Source organism: Schistocerca serialis, chromosome 1, assembly GCF_023864345.2.
Source record: "Schistocerca serialis cubense isolate TAMUIC-IGC-003099 chromosome 1, iqSchSeri2.2, whole genome shotgun sequence".
NCBI classification, from domain to species: domain Eukaryota; kingdom Metazoa; phylum Arthropoda; class Insecta; order Orthoptera; family Acrididae; genus Schistocerca; species Schistocerca serialis.
Genome location: NC_064638.1, coordinates 152,786,345 through 152,805,764, shown reverse-complemented (window position 1 = coordinate 152,805,764; position 19,420 = coordinate 152,786,345). Strand labels below are relative to the sequence as shown.

Genomic DNA, 19,420 nt, shown 5'->3' with positions numbered 1-19,420 from the left:
TTCTCTCTACTTAGCATTGTTTCGAGACTGCAGCTGGTCAACATTTTCTACCAAGCATGATATTTCATCTGGGCACCTGCCAGAAAACTACAAGTGAGCTGTCGAAGACTGACACTAACTACATATTCACACAATTAATTAGCACATTGTCTACGTTCCGTGCTTGCACCATCGTCATACCCGCAAGACAGATCACTGAGGCAGTAAATTTCCACCATCAAGGAAGTGTGGTCGGTCTTGCTGATACAGTCATGACATATGTGCAAAATGCTTACTGTGTGCAAATAAAATGTGTATGACAGGTAGACAAAGGCAGTCTTCAGTAGATCACCTGAAGATATCTGGCAGGTGCCCAGAAGAAAACCTGGCTGCACTCCTGAAACATCATTCAGTATTAAGTATGATGGGAAAATGTAGATGAAGAAAATCTCAAAATTCAAATCTCCCTCTTGTGTACACTACTAGTCAGATTTATGCTCGTACACTAGTAGCAACCCAATCTCTTCACCAGAACTATTTTGTCACCCAGTACTCAGATTTACAGTTTGCAAATCATGAATCTACTAATAATATACAGCCCTGCAATAATCTGCATTATCACACCCTAAAACTACAACGCTACCAGTATGACACAAACAAAGTAAACTTAGGGTACGTCAGTCCTCTCACATGTGATACAAGTACTATTGAGTGATATCAAATAAATATCAAGCTAGTCACCCCTTCTTCAAGTTTTACATCCTTTTCCAGCTAAGTTTCCTCATGACTGCCATGCACATTACAGGTAAAAACAGAATGGATAATGAATGTTTTTCATGCAATAATTTAGTTTCTTTACAATTTCCTCTTTATTACCGACTTAGCTATTTCAGAATGCAGTTCATTAAAATCATAGACATCAGATAGAAAGTTCCTGGAGAATCATAAACTTGTGGACTAATGCGAGGACTTTTTCTGGATAAATATGGAATCTCAAATGTCTCTGTACCAACTTCGGTGCAGAAAAGAGAACTACAACAAATCATTACCAACAACCTGGTGCTGTCATCTCGGCAGCATATTACTGGAAACTATTTCTATCCCTTGTGGCCTTCTTGTTAAATTACAGAGAGACGTCTCAGTGGCTACCATGGGTAAACAAATTGCAATTGCAAATCCAAAGTTCCAAGGTTCAGTCCTCAGTCACTCCTTTTTTTGTGGTCACTTATCATTACTACTGACAATGTTTTGTTAACATGAAAAATGGCAAGTTATACTGCTGTTCAAAATCCACATTTAACTGTAAGGCTCCCAATAGCTGACTGAGCGAATTAGTTCAAATGTTGGAGGAAGACAAGAGCATACCACTTCCAACAGTAACGTGCTGAAACATTCAAAACAATGTCTGGGTTGAGAACAGTTTTACCCTGTCTTCCATACAATATAATAGGAAGTTCTAGTATGTGTCAGTCTCACATAAATTAAGACAAAACCTGCAGTTTAACTGTACAAGGAAAATTTAGCAGTTACAACAACAGAGTAAGTGACAATTATGATACCAGACTAATTTAGCATTATTCCAACAGAAGCACTAATAAACAACCCTACTAAGCTCACCTCAGTCCAATAAGCTGGTGATGATTAAGCTTCTCTTTGTTTTTCTTCAAATCTTCAATGCTTTTAATACCAGAATCAACAAGTTCTTTTGCTTTTGCTGGTCCTATACCTGAAACTCTTGTTAACTCATGTATTGCTTTTGAAGAATCATCATTTCTAATCTGAAACAAAGATTAAGGAAAAAGATGAAATTCATCAAGACACAAGTGCCCATTGAAACAATTGTGCTTTACTCCAATTGAAAAATTATATTTTCGACAAGTCCACTAAAAAGACTTACGTTCAACATGGAGCTTTCAAAAACACTTACATTTTCCACTTTCCGCAGCTTCCCTGTCTCCAGGAACTCATCTATCTTTTTGGCAATTCTTTCTCCCACTCCCGGCAGCTTTCGAGCTTCTGCACCAGATGTGACACGTGTAGGGTGTGCCGCAAGAGTTGACGCCGCTTTACGGTATGCATTATACTTGTGGATATTGCGACTAACATTTCGCTCATAATCAGCCAACTCTAATCAAAATGAGAGATGTGTCATGTCAACTATTCAGAAGTAATCAAGCAGAAAAAAAGAAGTAAGGTTGTATTTCATTATGTTTTATTGGCAGAATCTTCTGGGGACTTGCAGCTAAGGTGAAAACAGTGGTTATTCTACAGAAGCATCTAGTAAGAATATTACTTAAAGTTAATAAACAAACATCTTGCAGAAGCCTCTTCAGTGACCTAGAGCTTTTTACACTTACATTCCAATACATACACTAATGCTACTTGTGATTAAGAACAAGAATAAATTTAGGATGGATTCAGCAATTCATACTCACAATATTAGAAGGTATAATTTCCAAGTAGACTAAAAGGAAAGTCGTATAGCATGAATGGTTGGGAAACCCCAAAGGGCAGGTTCAGCCACCTAATTGGAAAGATTTTCCCTAATCTTCACGCCTGCATGCCCTTTCCTACATGAAGTATGAGAGGTGTGTGGGAAAGTGTATTTGTTAAATGAAGATGAATGTAATGGGTGTGTATGTGTGCAAAGTGTCATTTCGTATTTGTGTTGGAGATAATGAGGAGAGAGAGGGTAAAACCCAGTGCTGGCACATAGCCTATTCCTTTTGAAGAGCATCAATGGGGCCACCGTGCTTAACATCCCCATTCGATGGGTGGATCAGCATCAACAATGGCACATGCCCTCACTAGATGAGACACTGCAGAACAGTTTGGAATTTTATCGAGGACATAGGCACAAAGACTGGTGATCAGTGATTTTACGGCACCAGCCATAAAGTCAAGGGGAAAATTATCAACAGCACAAAATTTTACCTGGACCATCATCCATGCACGTACTGGCCACCTCTAACAGTGATTAATTTAAGTAATTTGATGAGAATCTGTGTACCCATACCAGCACAGTCGTCAACTCCAAACAGACTATGAATCAGGATATGGAATGGAGTTTTATATTCTGGTGCAAAAGTGCTAAACAGATTGTCAGTGAACATCAGACAGGAAATTGCACATTCGCAAATATTTAAAAACAAATTAAAAGAATTCCTCATTAGCCACTCCTTATACAATTTATCAGAATGACTGGAATCAAGAATGTAAATTTTGAAAACCTTTCATATTTGTATTAGTGCTCTGTGCAAAGCTACATAAATTCTTTGTCTGAAATACTGGATAAAAACAGAAGCTGAGTAGACCATGAGGAGGAGCAGCAGATTCTTTCACAGGAACTGTTTTTCTCCTAACATAAATATATCTTGTCATCTAGACGCCCCAATTATCAGTTTGAGTAGATTAGTGCTAGTCATTATTTTTGTTAGTATATATTACACAAGTAGCCAACAATGTTTCTTCCCCCTCTTAATGTATAACTTGACTCAGCCCACATCCCTGAGGTTCTCCTTGTGATGGGATTGACATAACAAGATGTGGGGATGGATGGATGGATGGATGAATGAATGATTATACGACCAATCTCCTTTTATATGCCTATTGTAATCCTGCTGAACAAAAATTTGAATTAACTGTAGCTCTATCTTACTTTTTCACCCTCTCCTTCCCTCTCCCCACCTTTTTATGGAAATTCAAGTGAAAGACAAGAAAATGGCATATCACTCAACAGAAGCTATAGAGAAATCCTTTTCATTTTATTTAAAAAGTATATGCTGTATTCAGTACTATATTCATAAGCACTCTGAGCCCTTTCTAAGCCTGTGGTGCAATCTTCCACTGCAGTGGGCAACTGTTAATGTTGCTTCTTTGGTGCTGTTAATTAGTCCTGAGGCTCAAAATGCATGCAGTCCACTCCAGTGGATACTCCCTGCTGGTTTTGTGCCCTGGGTGCATTTGCAGCCTCAGGACTAACTAAAAATGTCAAAGAAGCTACATTAACAACTGTCTACTACAGTGGGCAACCACTACACATTGATTCTCCTTTTTATCTCATCTGATAATAATCCCATTGTCTTCAACTGTCCTGAGTATAAAAACCCATCAACTGGTTCTGTGAGTTTACTGTAGATTTATAAAATTAATTTTTCAGTGTCTACATTCTTATTTTAGTCTTACTAAATTTGATTTTGAAGCTCACTTTCAAACTTCTTGCATTAAGTTCATGCACCTGGTTTTGAAGTGTATCTGCATGGCAGGATAGAGTTCAGTGCCATCAGCTAAAACAAATGGGGTTTCCATATCTTCCAATTATATGTATTTTGTCTTCATTTTCAATAGATTAGGAATCTGAATCCTTTCCCAGTGACTACTGAGAAGAGTTTTGGTGATCTGAACTCATGTTGTTTGATTCCTATTACAATTTTGAATTTCCTACTATCCTGATGAAGGTGTAGCACTGAACATATTTACTTTTTGGTACAGTGATGCAGAATGAACCAATACCTTACTTTTCAGGGGCTCTACATAGCAATTTTGATCAATATGAGACGAATGCTTTCTCAAAAGCTATGTAAACTAGAAACAGGCAATTCATACACACTGTTTCGTTCTATACTTTTGTCTATTTCGCTCTAATTATTTGTAATCCCAGCTTGTTCCTTGTGTTATTGATTATGAGAAGCTAACAGCCAAGAGCTGCACACAATGTGCGAATGAACCTCCCACTTTTTTTCTTAAAAGCTAAAGACTGCTTTATTTTAAAGACATTGCCATAGTATATAAATAATGACTAACAATGGTTTAAGCAATTTAATAACATTTTTGTACATAATTTATGAATAACGGTAACAACTCACTGAATGGTATAGGTGTTGACTTGCTGACAGACACATAAACAATATATATATATATATATATATATATATATATATATATATATATATATATATATATAATGGAAGGAAACATTCCACGTGGGAAAAATTATATATAAAAACAAAGATGAGGTGACTTACCGAACAAAAGCGCTGGCAGGTCGATAGACACACAAACAAACACAAACATACACACAAAATTCAAGCTTTCGCAACAAACTGTTGCCTCATCAGGAAAGAGGGAAGGAGAGGGGAAGACGAAAGGAAGTGGGTTTTAAAGGAGAGGGTAAGGAGTCATTCCAATCCCGGGAGCGGAAAGACTTACCTTAGGGGGAAAAAAGGACTTCCTCAAATCCTGCCCTGAAATGAGATCCATCCTTCATGAAATCCTCCCCACTCCACCAAGAGTGTCTTTCCGCCGTCCACCTAACCTTCGTAACCTGTTAGTTCATCCCTATGAAATCCCCAAACCACCTTCCCTACCCTCTGGCTCCTACCCTTGTAACCGCCCCCGATGCAAAACCTGTCCCATGCACCCTCCCACCACCACCTACTCCAGTCCTGTAACCCGGAAGGTGTACACGATCAAAGGCAGAGCCACGTGTGAAAGCACCCACGTGATTTACCAACTGACCTGCCTACACTGTGACGCATTCTATGTGGGAATGACCAGCAACAAACTGTCCATTCGCATGAATGGACACAGGCAGACAGTGTTTGTTGGTAATGAGGATCACCCTGTGGCTAAACATGCCTTGGTGCACGGCCAGCACATCTTGGCACAGTGTTACACCGTCCGGGTTATCTGGATACTTCCCACCAACACCAACCTATCCGAACTCCGGAGATGGGAACTTGCCCTTCAGTATATCCTCTCTTCTCGTCATCCGCCAGGCCTCAATCTCCGCTAATTTCAAGTTGCCGCCACTCATACCTCACCTGTCTTTCAACAACTTCTTTGCCTCTACACTTCTGCCTCGACTGACATCTCTGCCCAAACTCTTTGTCTTTAAATATGTCTGCTTGTGTCTGTATGTGTGGATGGATATGTGCGTGTGTGCGAGTGTATACCTGTCCTTTTTTCCCCCTAAGGTAAGTCTTTCCGCTCCCGGGATTGGAATGACTCCTTACCCTCTCCTTTAAAACCCACTTCCTTTCGTCTTCCCCTCTCCTTCCCTCTTTCCTGATGAGGCAACAGTTTGTTGCGAAAGCTTGAATTTTGTGTGTATGTTTGTGTTTGTTTGTGTGTCTATCGACCTGCCAGCGCTTTTGTTCGGTAAGTCACCTCATCTTTGTTTTTATATATAATATATATATATATATATATATATATAATAGAAGGAAACATTCCACGTGGGAAAAATTATATATTTCCTGATATATATATGTATATAAAAAATAGAAGGAAACATTCCACGTGGGAAAAAAATTATATATAAAAACAAAGATGAGGTGACTTACCGAACGAAAGCGCTGGCAGGTCGATAGACACACAAACAAACACAAACATACACACAAAATTCAAGCTTTCGCAACAAACTGTTGCCTCATCAGGAAAGAGGGAAGGAGAGACCAAATATGTCTGCTTGTGTCTGTATGTGTGGATGGATATGTGCGTGTGTGCAGGTGTATACCTGTCCTTTTTTCCCCCTAAGGTAAGTCTTTCCGCTCCCGGGATTGGAATGACTCCTTACCCTCTCCCTTAAAACCCACTTCCTTTCGTCTTCCCCTCTCCTTCCCTCTTTCCTGATGAGGCAACAGTTTGTTGCGAAAGCTTGAATTTTGCGTGTATGTTTGTGTGTCTATCGACCTGCCAGCGCTTTCGTTCGGTAAGTCACCTCATCTTTGTTTTTATATATATTGTGTGTGTGTGTGTGTGTGTGTGTGTGTGTGTGTGTGTGTGTGTGTGTGTGTGTATTGACTTAGTGGCTCCACTATTCAGTAGTTTTCAGTATTGTTTATGTGGCTATTACCAACTCAGTGCCTCCACTATTCAGTGAGTTTGTTACCTTTACTCCTTAATTATCTACAGTCCACCATAACTTTCCATTACCATATTATTAAGTTTTTTTCTAGTCACTGTGGTATGATCTTTCTCTTCAATGCAAAGAAATAAAAAAGTTACATATTACCAAGAAAAACCTATTCTGTCAAAACCAGAAGCTATATTTTACTGTCATATTCAATAATGTTATTGTTGTTGTTGTGGTCTTCAGTCCTGAGACTGGTTTGATGCAGCTCTCCATGCTACTCTATCCTGTGCAAGGTTCATCATCTCCCAGTACTTACTCCAACATACATCCTCCTGAATCTGCTTAGTGTATTCATAACCTATCCATTTCCCTTTTTAAATTTTCTAACCTACCAGTCTGATTAAGGGATCTGACATTCCACACTCCGATCCGTAGAATGTCAGTTTTCTTTCTCCTGATAAAGACGTCCTCTTGAGTAGTCCCCGCCCAGAGGTCCGAATGGGGGACTATTTTACCTCCGGAATATTTTACCCAAGAGGACGCAATCATCTTTTAACCATACAGTAAGCTGCATGCCCTCGGGAAAAATTACGGCTGTAGTTTCCCCTTGCTTTCAGCCGTTCGCAGTACCAGCACAGCAAGGCTGTTTTGGTTAGTGTTACAAGGCTAGATCAGTCAATCATCCAGACTGTTGCCCCTGCAACTGCTGAAAAGGCTGCTGCCCCTCTTTAGGAACCACACGTTTGTCTGGCCTCTCAACAGATACACCTCCGCTGTGGTTGCACCTACAGTACGGTCATCTGTATCAATGAGGTACGCAAGCCTCCCCACCAACGGCAAGTTCCGTGGTTCATGGAGGGGGGAAATAATGTTATTACTATTTTAAAAAATTAAAATGTTATTTTCCGATAATTTTTCATGCCTAATTAGCATAACACAATTAGCTGGCTTAACTCTTTGGGGGGTTGTGTTGGGGGAGGAGACCAAACTGCGAGGTCATCGGTCTCATCGGATTAGGGAAGGAAGTCGGCCGTGCCCTTTTCAAAGGAACCATCCCGGCATTTGCCTGAAGAGATTTAGGAAAATCACGGAAAACCTAAATCAGGATGGCCGGACGCGGGATTGAACCGTCATCCTTCCGAATGCGAGTCCAGTGTGCCAACCACTGGCTTAACTCTTTATGTGACATGCTGCAGTGAACATTATTGGTGTGGAATGGAACTACCAGTTAGCTGAAGCTTTGAGTCGATCTGCGGTCAATCTGTGGTCCAAGCAGAAGAGCACCACACCACAGAAACTAGGTATTAAAATTCAATTTACAACCCAGTATGTGTTAAATTCATCACAAAGTGTTCAAGGGAAGCAACTCCGTCTACTGAATGAAATCTATGTATTTATCCTTTGATTATTGTTTGGAAGTGGTGGTGAGTAAGTTAATGCATTAATAAAGACATACATACATATATACAAGTTATGAAGAACAAATGTTAACAAAATTACCACATGGATAATCAGGCAGACCCGGCAACAAAATACAAGAATTTTCTACATCTCAACTAAAAATTCTAAATATAGAATTATCAAAGAATGTCAAAGAATATGAGTCACAATTGGATTAGTTTAGTTGGTTGGTACTCTCATTTTCATCAGTTACACGCCCCACTGGTGCCAAAACAAAAGTTACAAGTAACTGAAGACCACACCAAACCAGTTCACAAATTTTGTTGATACATGAAGCAGAAGACGTAACTATTATATGTAGAAAACTAAAGTCTCCACATACAGCCAAGGCACCCAGGCCTTGTGACTTCATTATATTTTGTATTGTGAATGCAAATCAGTTTACCTCCTTACTTCCTTCAGAATGAATTTTCATTTTTCAGTAGTGTGTGCTGATATGAAACTACCTGGCAGATTAAAACTGTGTGCCAGACCGGACTCGAACCTGGAACCTTTGCCTTTTGTAGGCAAGTGCTCTACTGACTGAGCTACCGAAACAGGACTCACAACTTGGTATTACAGCTTCACTTCTGTCAGGACCTCATCCCCCACCTTCCTGACTTACTAGCAATTCTGGAAGGAGGACACATCTTAAACATGACTTAAACACAGCCTGCAGGATTGTTTCCTGGGTGAATTCTTTACTCTGCACTAGATTTTGCACTGATATAAGACTTCCTGGCAGATTAAAACTGTGAAAAGAACCGGACTCAAACTGGGGATATTTGTCCTTCACAGCTGAGTGCTTCACTGACTGAGTTACCCAAGCATGACTCACGACACTCCCTCACGGCTTCACTTCTGCCAGTACCTTAACTGATATTAAGGCTCATACCAGCACATACTCCATGCAGAGTGAAAAATTCATTCTGGAAACAAACCCCCAGGCTGTGGCTAAGCCAAGTCTCCACAATACACTTTCTTCCAGGAGTGATAGTACCACAAGTTAAGCAGTTCAGCAGAGAATACACTGTGATGATCATTTGCGACAAGTGATTATTATGTGCTAGATGTGAACCTTAACCCGGATGTCTAATTTATTTGAGTAAACCACTACAAACAGTGCCATGTCAGAACCCTTCAGAGGCTATCCAGCAAAACCCATGAACCTTAATGGTAAAGAATATACCAGAGATTGACTTTAGCACAGCCTTAGTGTTGTCACTACAGCGCAAATCTGACAGAGAGAATGACATCATCACAAGCTATGGGTTACAAAAATCCATTAGATCGCCATATTCTTTTCTCAAAGGTGCTAGTGCTACATAATTATGGAGAGGAAGTCTCTAAAGTTTACAACAGAAGTAAAGACATACAAACACGTGAGCTGCCCTTAGATGAATGGTCATATGGTCCAACTGGAAGAGCACAGCTCAAAAAGGTATTGTATCATTCATGTCCTAGTCTAGCACACAGTTTTCACCTGTCTTACATGCTGTTACAATTTGTATCACCTCATACAAAGTTATCAAAATCTTATGAACAACACTGAAGCTAAGTCAAATCCGTAAAGCACAATCTTAGATCAACATAATTAAAGTAGTAGTTAACTCTATGCTATGTTGTACAGTGAATATGCAAGACATACCGGCATTTAAAATAAAGACATACATGTTGCACTGGTATAAAAAAGGGATGTATGAATGCTATTCAAGGTACCGCTTTAGAATAAGTAATTTTAACTGAAACAAGTTGACTACGAAAATAATTAATTGGAGTGATCAGAAGAGAATGTGTGGATTCTTGGTGCTTTACAAACACTTGGGGCACTTACTGTGCACATGAAAAGGTGTAATGCAGATAATGTGTGTTGTATATCCCCTGGCCTCCAGTAACTACTACTTAAGCACATTAACAACTATGAATGAAACATTTATTTCTTTTCATGTTTGTCACTAACAATAGGTTACAATTTCAGAACACTGAAATGGAAGCAATGAAAGTGATAGCCAAAGGGTTACACAAAGAAAGCATTTCTACCACAATTTCTCTAGGTTAGCCCTCAGTCGATATAAACTGAAAACCTTTGGGTAAATAGTACATATGCTTCAGTGACTGCCTGTCAGTCATGGAAACTCAGTAATACAGTGCCAAAATATCAGGACATGGGTGAATGTAGGCCTAAATGAGTAAGCTGTGTAAATGAAGTGTAGTTGGGGTCATCGCTTCGTTAAGATGGCTGGGCTGTAGCCACAGCTGAAATGTCACTGTGACAACGGCATCCGTTTCAAGACACAAGTTGAGGGATATGCTTTTCATTGACTATCACGCATGGTGGGAACATGGGTTGGACAACTGAACTTCCTCACCCAACTACCACTTGAGGGGCAAATTAGGAAGACTGAAAAGTATATGAACTTAAATTGAAATTAAAGTTTCTAAATGACTATTATGAACAATTATAAAATTATGACTTCTAATTCATGACTGTTTCTATGTCATAGGGCAGTTTTCAGTTAATATCTACATCAACACTCTGCAAACCACTGTGAAGTGCACAGCAGAGGGCACCTCCCATTGTACCAGTTATTAGAGCTTTCTTCTATTCCAGTCACATTTAGGTCATGAAAAAATGATTGCTTAAATGCCTTTGTGCATGCTGTAAGTAGTCTAATCACATCTTCCTGATCCCTTTGGGAGCAATACGTAGAAGGCTGTAATATATTCCTAAATTCCTCACTTAAAGTTGGCTCTAGAAAGATAGTTTGTGTCTATCTTCATGCACATGCCAGTTCAGTTATTTCAGCATCTTCATGATGCACTTGCTTGGAATGAACAAACCTGTGATAATTTGTGCTGCCCTCATTTAAAACTAGTTGCCAACCTTTGCACCACTTTGAAATCTTATCAAGATCTAACTGAATATTTGCACAGCTTGTTTCAGGCATTACTTCACTGCACATAATTGTATTGTCTGCAAAAAGTCAGAAGTTATTATTAATATCATCTGCAAGGTCAGGAAAATCTAAATCCTATGTCTATTGAAGACTCTCAATTCAGGATAACTTGCTGTGTTCTCCCTACCAAACGATCTTAATCCTTCCACAAATTTCAGTTGATACTCCATACAATTTTACTTTTGATTACAACCACAGGTGTGGTACTGAATCAAATGTTTTTCGGAATTCTACCTCACTGTCTTGATCTGTGGTTTTCAGTATGCCACATGAGAAAAGTGAGATTTGGATTTCACATTATCTACGTTTTCATAATCCTGGATGGTTGGCATGGAGGTCATTCTGTTCAAGGTAAATTATTACTTTTGAACTCAGAATATGTTCTAAGATTCAACAATAAATGCATGTTAAGGGTCTATACGGTAGTGTTGTGGATCACTTCTGTTATCATACTTGTAGACTGGTGTGGCTTGTGCTTTCTTCCAACTAATAGGTACAGTTTTTTGTTCCAGGGATCTACAGTAGATTTTCCTTAAAAGTGGGACCAACTCAGCCACATTTCAGTACAGAATCTGATAGGGATTCCACCAGGCCCTGGAGCTTTGTTCAATTTTAAGGCTTTCAGCTGTTTCAATGTCACTGACACTAATATCTATTTCACTAATCCTTTCAGTGGTGCGAGAATTAAACAGAGGTAATAATCATGCCAACATTTGAAAGTGGAATTAAGTACTTCTCATTTTGCTTTCCTACTCTCAGTTTCAGTTCCTATTTTGTCCACAACTGACTGGACACCAACTTCGGTACCAGTAACAGCCACTGCATACAACCAGAGTTTCTTTGGATTTTGTGAAAGATCTTTTGACACTATTCTGGTATGGTAGTCACTGAAGGTTTCATGGATTGCACTCTTGACAGCCAAACTAGTTTAATTCAACATCTCTATCTATAGCCTTCTGCTTTGTTTTACACCTGCTATGCAGCAGTTACTGTTTTTTTACGATTTCCTTTACAGTGACTGTATCCTATGGAGAGTCCCTCCCAACACAAACAGTTCTACTGGGCACGTCTGTCAGTTCTTCTACATGTTCCTGTTCAGAGCTAAAATTAGCTTTCGCCCACAGTCTTCGTCAGAAAAGTTTCTTTCTGACTAAAGATGTGGCCGAAAGCTAATGCGTAAGTGTATTTTCATTGTGCCTTTCATGACCAACATTAAGTTTGATATGATTATAGATACAAGTCACTCTTGCAAATAATCAGAATATAGCTATATACTCACCGAGATCTTTGTAAATCAACTGACACACAGTACATAAAAGTAAAAAACTGTAAACATGCTCCAAAACATGCAAATAATTAAGAATGATTAATTATTGGTGTTGTCTCACTAAGCTCAATGACTGCTTAAATGTATGGGTTAACACAAAATGAAACCCTCTACCACATGTACACTTAATATGCATCACATTCTTCACATGGCAGTTCTCAATAACCTAATGAAATCTACGCTTCTTTTCAAAAAATAGAGTACACTTTTCAACGTGCAGGAAAGTTAGTGATGGAGTACTTCAAAGATGTGCAGGTTATTGTTCTTGATTTATCATATCATTTCTCGACGTCAGAAATCGTTTGTTCTGAGAAGGTACAACTTTTTTTTTTCTTAATAGACATAATGCAACTGATTTACAGCAAAACTGTCTCACACAATAATAGCTAAAATGTGGTTTAGAAATTTTATTCTTAAAAATGACAAACAATAAGGTATGGCTAAGCTTGCATGATAAAATAACAAAACCTAGATACAGTATAATGTTATAATTAAGAGGATGTGACACTGAACAAACATCATGAACAAATTTCCTAGAGTATTGTGAGATGTTTATGCAAATTAATGAAACCTTGTCAAAATAGAAAGCAAAAGTTCAGTAAATAAGGTTCTGTTAGACGAGTGATTATGGACTGCCAAATACTTAGCCCAATGTTTTTATACACTAAGTTTAAAAAAAATGATGCATTAAGGCATATTCCATTTTGCAGAAATAAACATAGAAGAAATGAGAAACTGGATGATGATACAGATCATCAATATGGAATTATGATGTCCTGAACATTTTAGTCAATTTCAAATTTTCTGAAATTATAAAGCAATTTTGGTTTGAAAACTAATAGTGCTGCAGGCCTACTTGGTATGGTCCCACCACAAGCCATACGTCCTTCCCTTTCTTTAACGTTTTGAACTGACCTACTAAATCAGTTACAGGAAGACCTACAGTCTAACATGGACTCCAAAACCACAGTGCAATTTGGCATTTTTTACTAGTAATTGCCAGAGACAATAAGTGACATAGAAGTGAATATCAAGGCATTATATATGTTAAACAAGTACGTCAGATCACAAAAAATAACCCCCATTAATTCACGACCTGTATCGCTAGTTAGACAATTCTGTAGATATGACAAACACTGTTACTTGCCATGTGTTTAATAGAAATTATTCAAACCTTGAATCTACACATTCACATAAATTGTAGAGCAGCTAATGAGATATGTTTTTAATTGAAAAGAATTCCCAATTTCTTGCCTTTTGCTAGACAAGAGTTTGTTGAAAATCTGACCACCACATTACACAATTACATTCTGAAACCTGGGCAAGAAGGAAAATCTATTGTAACACACAATTTTCTTACTAATCACTTCTTTTGAACAAAGAACATTATTTTCCAATGAATTATTTGAAGCAATTGAGAAGTTAAAAATACATCTCTAAATTTCAGACTGATATGAGAAAATAGTATTGTCTATTGGTTTATACTACAATTAGAAATACATTAGTTCTTCAGACTGATATGTCAGCCATTTTGTTTTATTTTGTGTACTGAACTTGATGTTTTCGAGTATAAATAATATTTCTGCTGCTGCTTCCTTGTTTTCGTACAATCTCGGATAACCCAACATTTGGAAATTGGTTTGGCTAATAAAGACATAATGTTGAACGAACAACGAAATTTATCTTCAACTACACTGCAGACTAAAGAGGTAAACCTCGCTATTGAAGAAAAGTATATTTTCTGAAAATAAGAACATATAACGTAGTAGTATAGGATAGGCGTAATAGGGAGGCGGAGTGGGAGATAAAATATAAGCCCTATATGGAATCGAAATGCAGCGCTACGTTGCATGCCAGAACTAAGTAAACTACACACAATGGGGGCAGCTTTTTGCTTGTGTGTTCTCCAATGCTGATTTCTTTACGGCACAAATTGATAAAAACAAACACAACAAATCGATGACAATTCCATCATTGAGCTCACCCAGTAATAATTCGCAAATATCATGATTAGGGTTGTTTTCACTAGATTGGGCCTTTCTTTTACTCATATTTGAACTGCAGACTAAAAATAATACAATATTTAATTCAACGTAATAAGTATCCGTCTCATGTAATTCACTTCGAACTTTTCAAAATACCAAACAATAACATAGAAATCGACACAAGTAACGAATCGATATTTCAAACAAACATATGACAATTGCTTGGTATCGATATCACGAATCGTTTGTGAGTAAAAGGTCGTGTTTCCAAAACTCGAACTTTATTATGATTATTGGTTTGATATTGATTTTTGTCATTTTCAACATACAGCCATCTCACATGTACATATTTACAGAAAATACACAAGGATTCATTAAGGTATCGAACAATATAGCCCCACAATGCACAGATATTATTATGAACGCTTGTAAGAGTGAATATTTACTCTATGGTGGGACGTTTAAACTCAGAATAATCGTTTGGATTTCGCCAAGAAAAAAAGTGATAGAAAAAGTTTAGCATCCTATAATTCACCCTTTTTTCGCGCGCTTCCTGGCTCTACGACTGTTCTAAGATGTTTATTTTCTGTTTCGTAAATTAATACTATAGTCTTTAAAAAAAATGATGTTTTATTTAATATTATTATGACTTCTTGTCCTGTTTTTACAGCTGTTGTCATGGTGAGTGATGATTTAAACTGTAAGGTGCTAAAACGGTGATGACCTTGACCAGCTGCCATTACAGTAGCGTTGAATGAATATCGCATGGTCAATAATAGAACTTGCATTCATCTTAAATTTATTACGCGAAGTCCCACGATTTATAAGGAACCACTCCATTATAAAGCCTATAAATGCACTGAAATATCGATTCACTGTCAGGCATCAACCTGTTTACAGCGAGTCAGCTACCATAGGTTACAACGATTTTCCTAGGTCACGTCATTAAGATAACTCAACTTTCTCTTCTTGTTAGTTATCAAATAATTAAACATTAACCTTTTATATTCAAGAAACAGAATTTTAATGGCGAAATTGCAACACAACATTTATATATTTTACATGGTCTCGTTTTAATGTTCTATGATCGTCGCATTCATTTAGACAAGACAGTACAGAATAAATGTTAACGAAAAATGAACTGGAATAAAATATCAATAGAGGAAACTCAATTACAAAAAAGGGAAAGAAGCGAATTATTAACAGGAATCTACATCATATTCTTATGCAAGATAATAACAACAGCATTTTTCCTTATTTATCATGTGTGTACAGCATTCAACTTTAAGATCTTCGTCCATTAAAAAGAAAATTTTTATCTAATTTCAAATAGCCCGACTTCTAATTCTAATTCTACAGTAATTTTTGACCACAAGATGGCTGTTCTAGTAGGATATAAAAAAAAGAATATATCTATAGAGGCAAACATAAGCCACTACAAGGCAACGGTGAGGAATGCAGTATTATATGCTGCTGAGACGATGACACTAGGAAGAAATGGGGAGGAACAACCAGAGAAAGAAGTGAGAAAAATACTAGGTCCCTAAAGAGGTGGAGAGAGGTGGATGCGAAGATCTAGGGAAGAATTGTACCAGAACATGAGAACAATACCCGGGGAAATCAGACTCAAAAGGTCAAGGTTTGCTGGACATGTAGTTAGAATGAGTATGGACAGAACGACGAAGAGAGTGTGGGAAACAACAGGGAGGACAAGGGGAAAGACAGGAACCAAGTGGGTTGTTGAACTTTGGAAGGACTGGTTGGAATGACAGAGAGGAATACAGGAAAAGATTAGAGTGTCACCAGCGGAGCCAACAGGAGAAATGGAAACTGAAGATCTCAGAAGAAGAATGGGAGAGAAGAAGAGAAAGAATGAAGAGGTTCTGGGAGAAGAAGAGGAAAATGCAGTCCATGAAGGGGCTACCTGGGGTCCTACAGAGAAGAGGAAGAGGAAGAAGATATAAAAATGTAATGGTGGAAGCCACATCACATTGTTATATGCACAATCCTTAATTATTGATTATTTAATTGTAAATATTAAGCACTATTACTATGTAGAGACTTTTTGGATCATAAGTTACTTACAATTCTTTAATGATTTTTTGCTTAAATTTTGTGTAATGGTAGAAATAGCGAAGACTATTGAAATGGCTATGGGAGGAAATCATGATGTGGAAATTGACATCGAATAAAGTGAATTACCTTATTCAGAAATTTAAAATTCACACATTTCATAACATAATATAGAATTTTACTCTGAAAGCGAGACAGATGCTGTAATTGTTCATTTATGTGAGGGTGAAATTCACATACAAAACATTTTATGTAATGTAACTGTTCAGCCCAATGATGTTTTATATGACGTAAATGCTCCAGTGGACGATATTTCATGTGAATTTAGCGTCCAAATAATTAATCAGCCAGTTGATCCAATTATGCATCTGTTGAAAAGTTTGCAGACAGTGGAAGAAAGTATAGAAAGCCTCAAAATTGAACAACAAACGAACTTTAACAACCTATCAGCACAATTAGAAAAACAATCCAATCATTTAATAAAAATGACTAATAATTTTATAATTTGTCACTACAGTGTAATCCTTTTCCAAGTGAAGTTGCACAGTTAAAAACGTCTCCAGATGTCATACATTCTTTGGCAAAGGTCAAAAACAATTAACAGATGGTATACATGAGTTATAAAATAAAGCTAACTCTTTTGTGGAAGAGCAGGGAGCTGTAAGTACAGAAAGAATTTGATGATCAGTGCACGCACATTGTTGATGACTTTTCGTAATGACCTCCACACAAGACAAAGATATTAATAGCAAATTAGATTCAGGATTAGCACACATGAAAAATGAATTGGTCACAGCTGCAATGTCTGCACAGGACAATACTAGTGAATCAATAAAGTCAGAATTAGAACACATAAAAACTACTTGAATCAAAGATTGCCAGATTGGCGAGAGCAAGTTACAATGCAAATCACAAACACACAGCAGAAACTGCCGGCAGTTAGAAGAGTAATTCATGGCACCCCTCCAGCAGCTAATAGAAGATTTGATACTTACAATACTCCTGTCATGATGTACAGTAATGAAATGAATTACAATGGGCTATCGCCGAATTGTTTACTGTGAAAAGTAGGGATTACACTGTTAGTGTCCTCTGTCTTCCTTGAAGCACAACAGGCTATATTCAGGATGATGGTGCCCTCTGGGCAACGCAAACGCCAGAATCTTGCCAAACATATGAACAGTTTCAAAGAGTATTTCGATCTAAGTACTGGTCAGCATTAGAGATGGGTAGTTCACGTACTAACAGGTCCAAAGGAACGGTTCACCAAGCTGAACGAAAGGCCTGAGGAACGAATTCTAAGGAACGGTCTTTCATAGTCCACTTCGGTCGCGGTGGTCTACTTACAGTTCCTGGGAACGAGAAACGGTCGGTCTCGTCCCCTCAATGGCACATCGCCCGGTCTCGTTCGAGCCTCGGTCCCATTCTCGTCTCTGTCTCGTTCTCCCTCGGTCGCACTCGCCGTTCTCCGCGTGACCACTCGTCGCATTTCCACTGCCGACTGCTCCTACTTAGTTCAGTATCTAGTTGTTCGTTTCGTCCACTGCGCTCGTCCGTTCTACATCTGTTTCAAACCGTTCTTGAACTCTGATTCGGGCTATTCAGCGTCGACGACTGGTAATTAAAAAGTACTTTATAATTATGTAAATTATATAAAAATTAAGTTGCATGTAATAGATACATCTTTTCAGGTATAAAAGAGCATATCAGCTCACTTTATTATTTCGATCAACAGCAGAAGACATATTTATAACAAGGCAAGTTTTTTGTTATATATATATATATATATATATATATATATATATATGGTTTCATAGACTTGATTTAACAACTAGCTCTCAATAATTAGCTAAATTTGTAGTGTAAGAAAATTCATATAAAACGATTTTCGTGTATGTTTCATATATAAAACACTACATTTAGAAAGGCTCTAATCTGTTTTATGTTTGGTTGTTTCCAATTTGCATTACCTACTAGTTTGGTTTCTTTGCAAAAAAAAAAAAAGAAAAGTGACTTGCGGATCATTTTGGCTCAGTAGGAAAAGGTAGTGCCTCCTATTTGAAAAGATGTAGATTGCCATAAAACTTTATTTACTTATTATCTCAAAAATATTTGCTCAGAAGGAGCTCTCAAAGCAAAAATTTTATTACTGTGAACTTAACTGCTCCATTAACTTTAATAATGCAACATAAGAACCTACTTTTTACTAAGAGTGTGAGGCAAATATACTTCCATAAAGTGTCTACTTCACCTAGGAATTCAGAGACCATTATTGTTTACAACGTAGCATAGTTGTGTAGAGGAAATCGAGACAAAGAATTTTATGCAAGACACTTATGGTATATTAAGTTGGGAAACAGCCACAAACAGGCTTACAAGATTACTTGAGCTATAGCCCATGCATGTCACATTAGATTTTCATGTTCTCTTCTCCAGATCTCTACACGCAAACTATTAATGCTAGAAAAAACGAATAGGACCTCTTTTTGTAGGAAATTTAATGTAGTTAAATATCATATTGGGATAAGTTTTCGCTAGAGGCCATGGTATTCCACTTATTAAAGAGAAACTTATAAAAGTGACTTTGAAACTTTTTCCATATTACGTTAAACATAATTATTAACATTGAACAAGCAACAGATTTCTCTTTCATTTTATTTTCAGGTACAGCTGTGTAAAGTTTATATTTTAGGTACAGTAAAACGCAATTGTAAAATTTCATATTCGTTCCACTCATTAACATGGCTGGCTCACTGCCCGTGCTCGTCTAGAAGATCTGTTTCTCAAATAATTGATGAGTAAT

At 37.6% G+C, this 19,420-nt stretch overlaps 1 protein-coding gene across 1 annotated transcript in view; it reads right to left on the bottom strand.

Moving 5' to 3' along the window:
- The window catches only part of LOC126464525 (DNA polymerase beta-like), a 57,551-nt gene extending 42,833 nt beyond the window's left edge, over nucleotides 1–14,718 (bottom strand). The window contains exons 1-3 of the mRNA XM_050096240.1: nucleotides 14,544–14,718; nucleotides 1,907–2,106; nucleotides 1,597–1,757 (exon numbers count right to left, since the gene is read on the bottom strand). Coding sequence (XP_049952197.1) covers nucleotides 1,597–1,757; nucleotides 1,907–2,106; nucleotides 14,544–14,610 — 428 coding nt within the window. The 5' untranslated portion in view covers nucleotides 14,611–14,718. The remainder of the gene's footprint in view (nucleotides 1–1,596; nucleotides 1,758–1,906; nucleotides 2,107–14,543) is intronic.
- Between the last annotated feature and the right edge of the window lie 4,702 nt (nucleotides 14,719–19,420).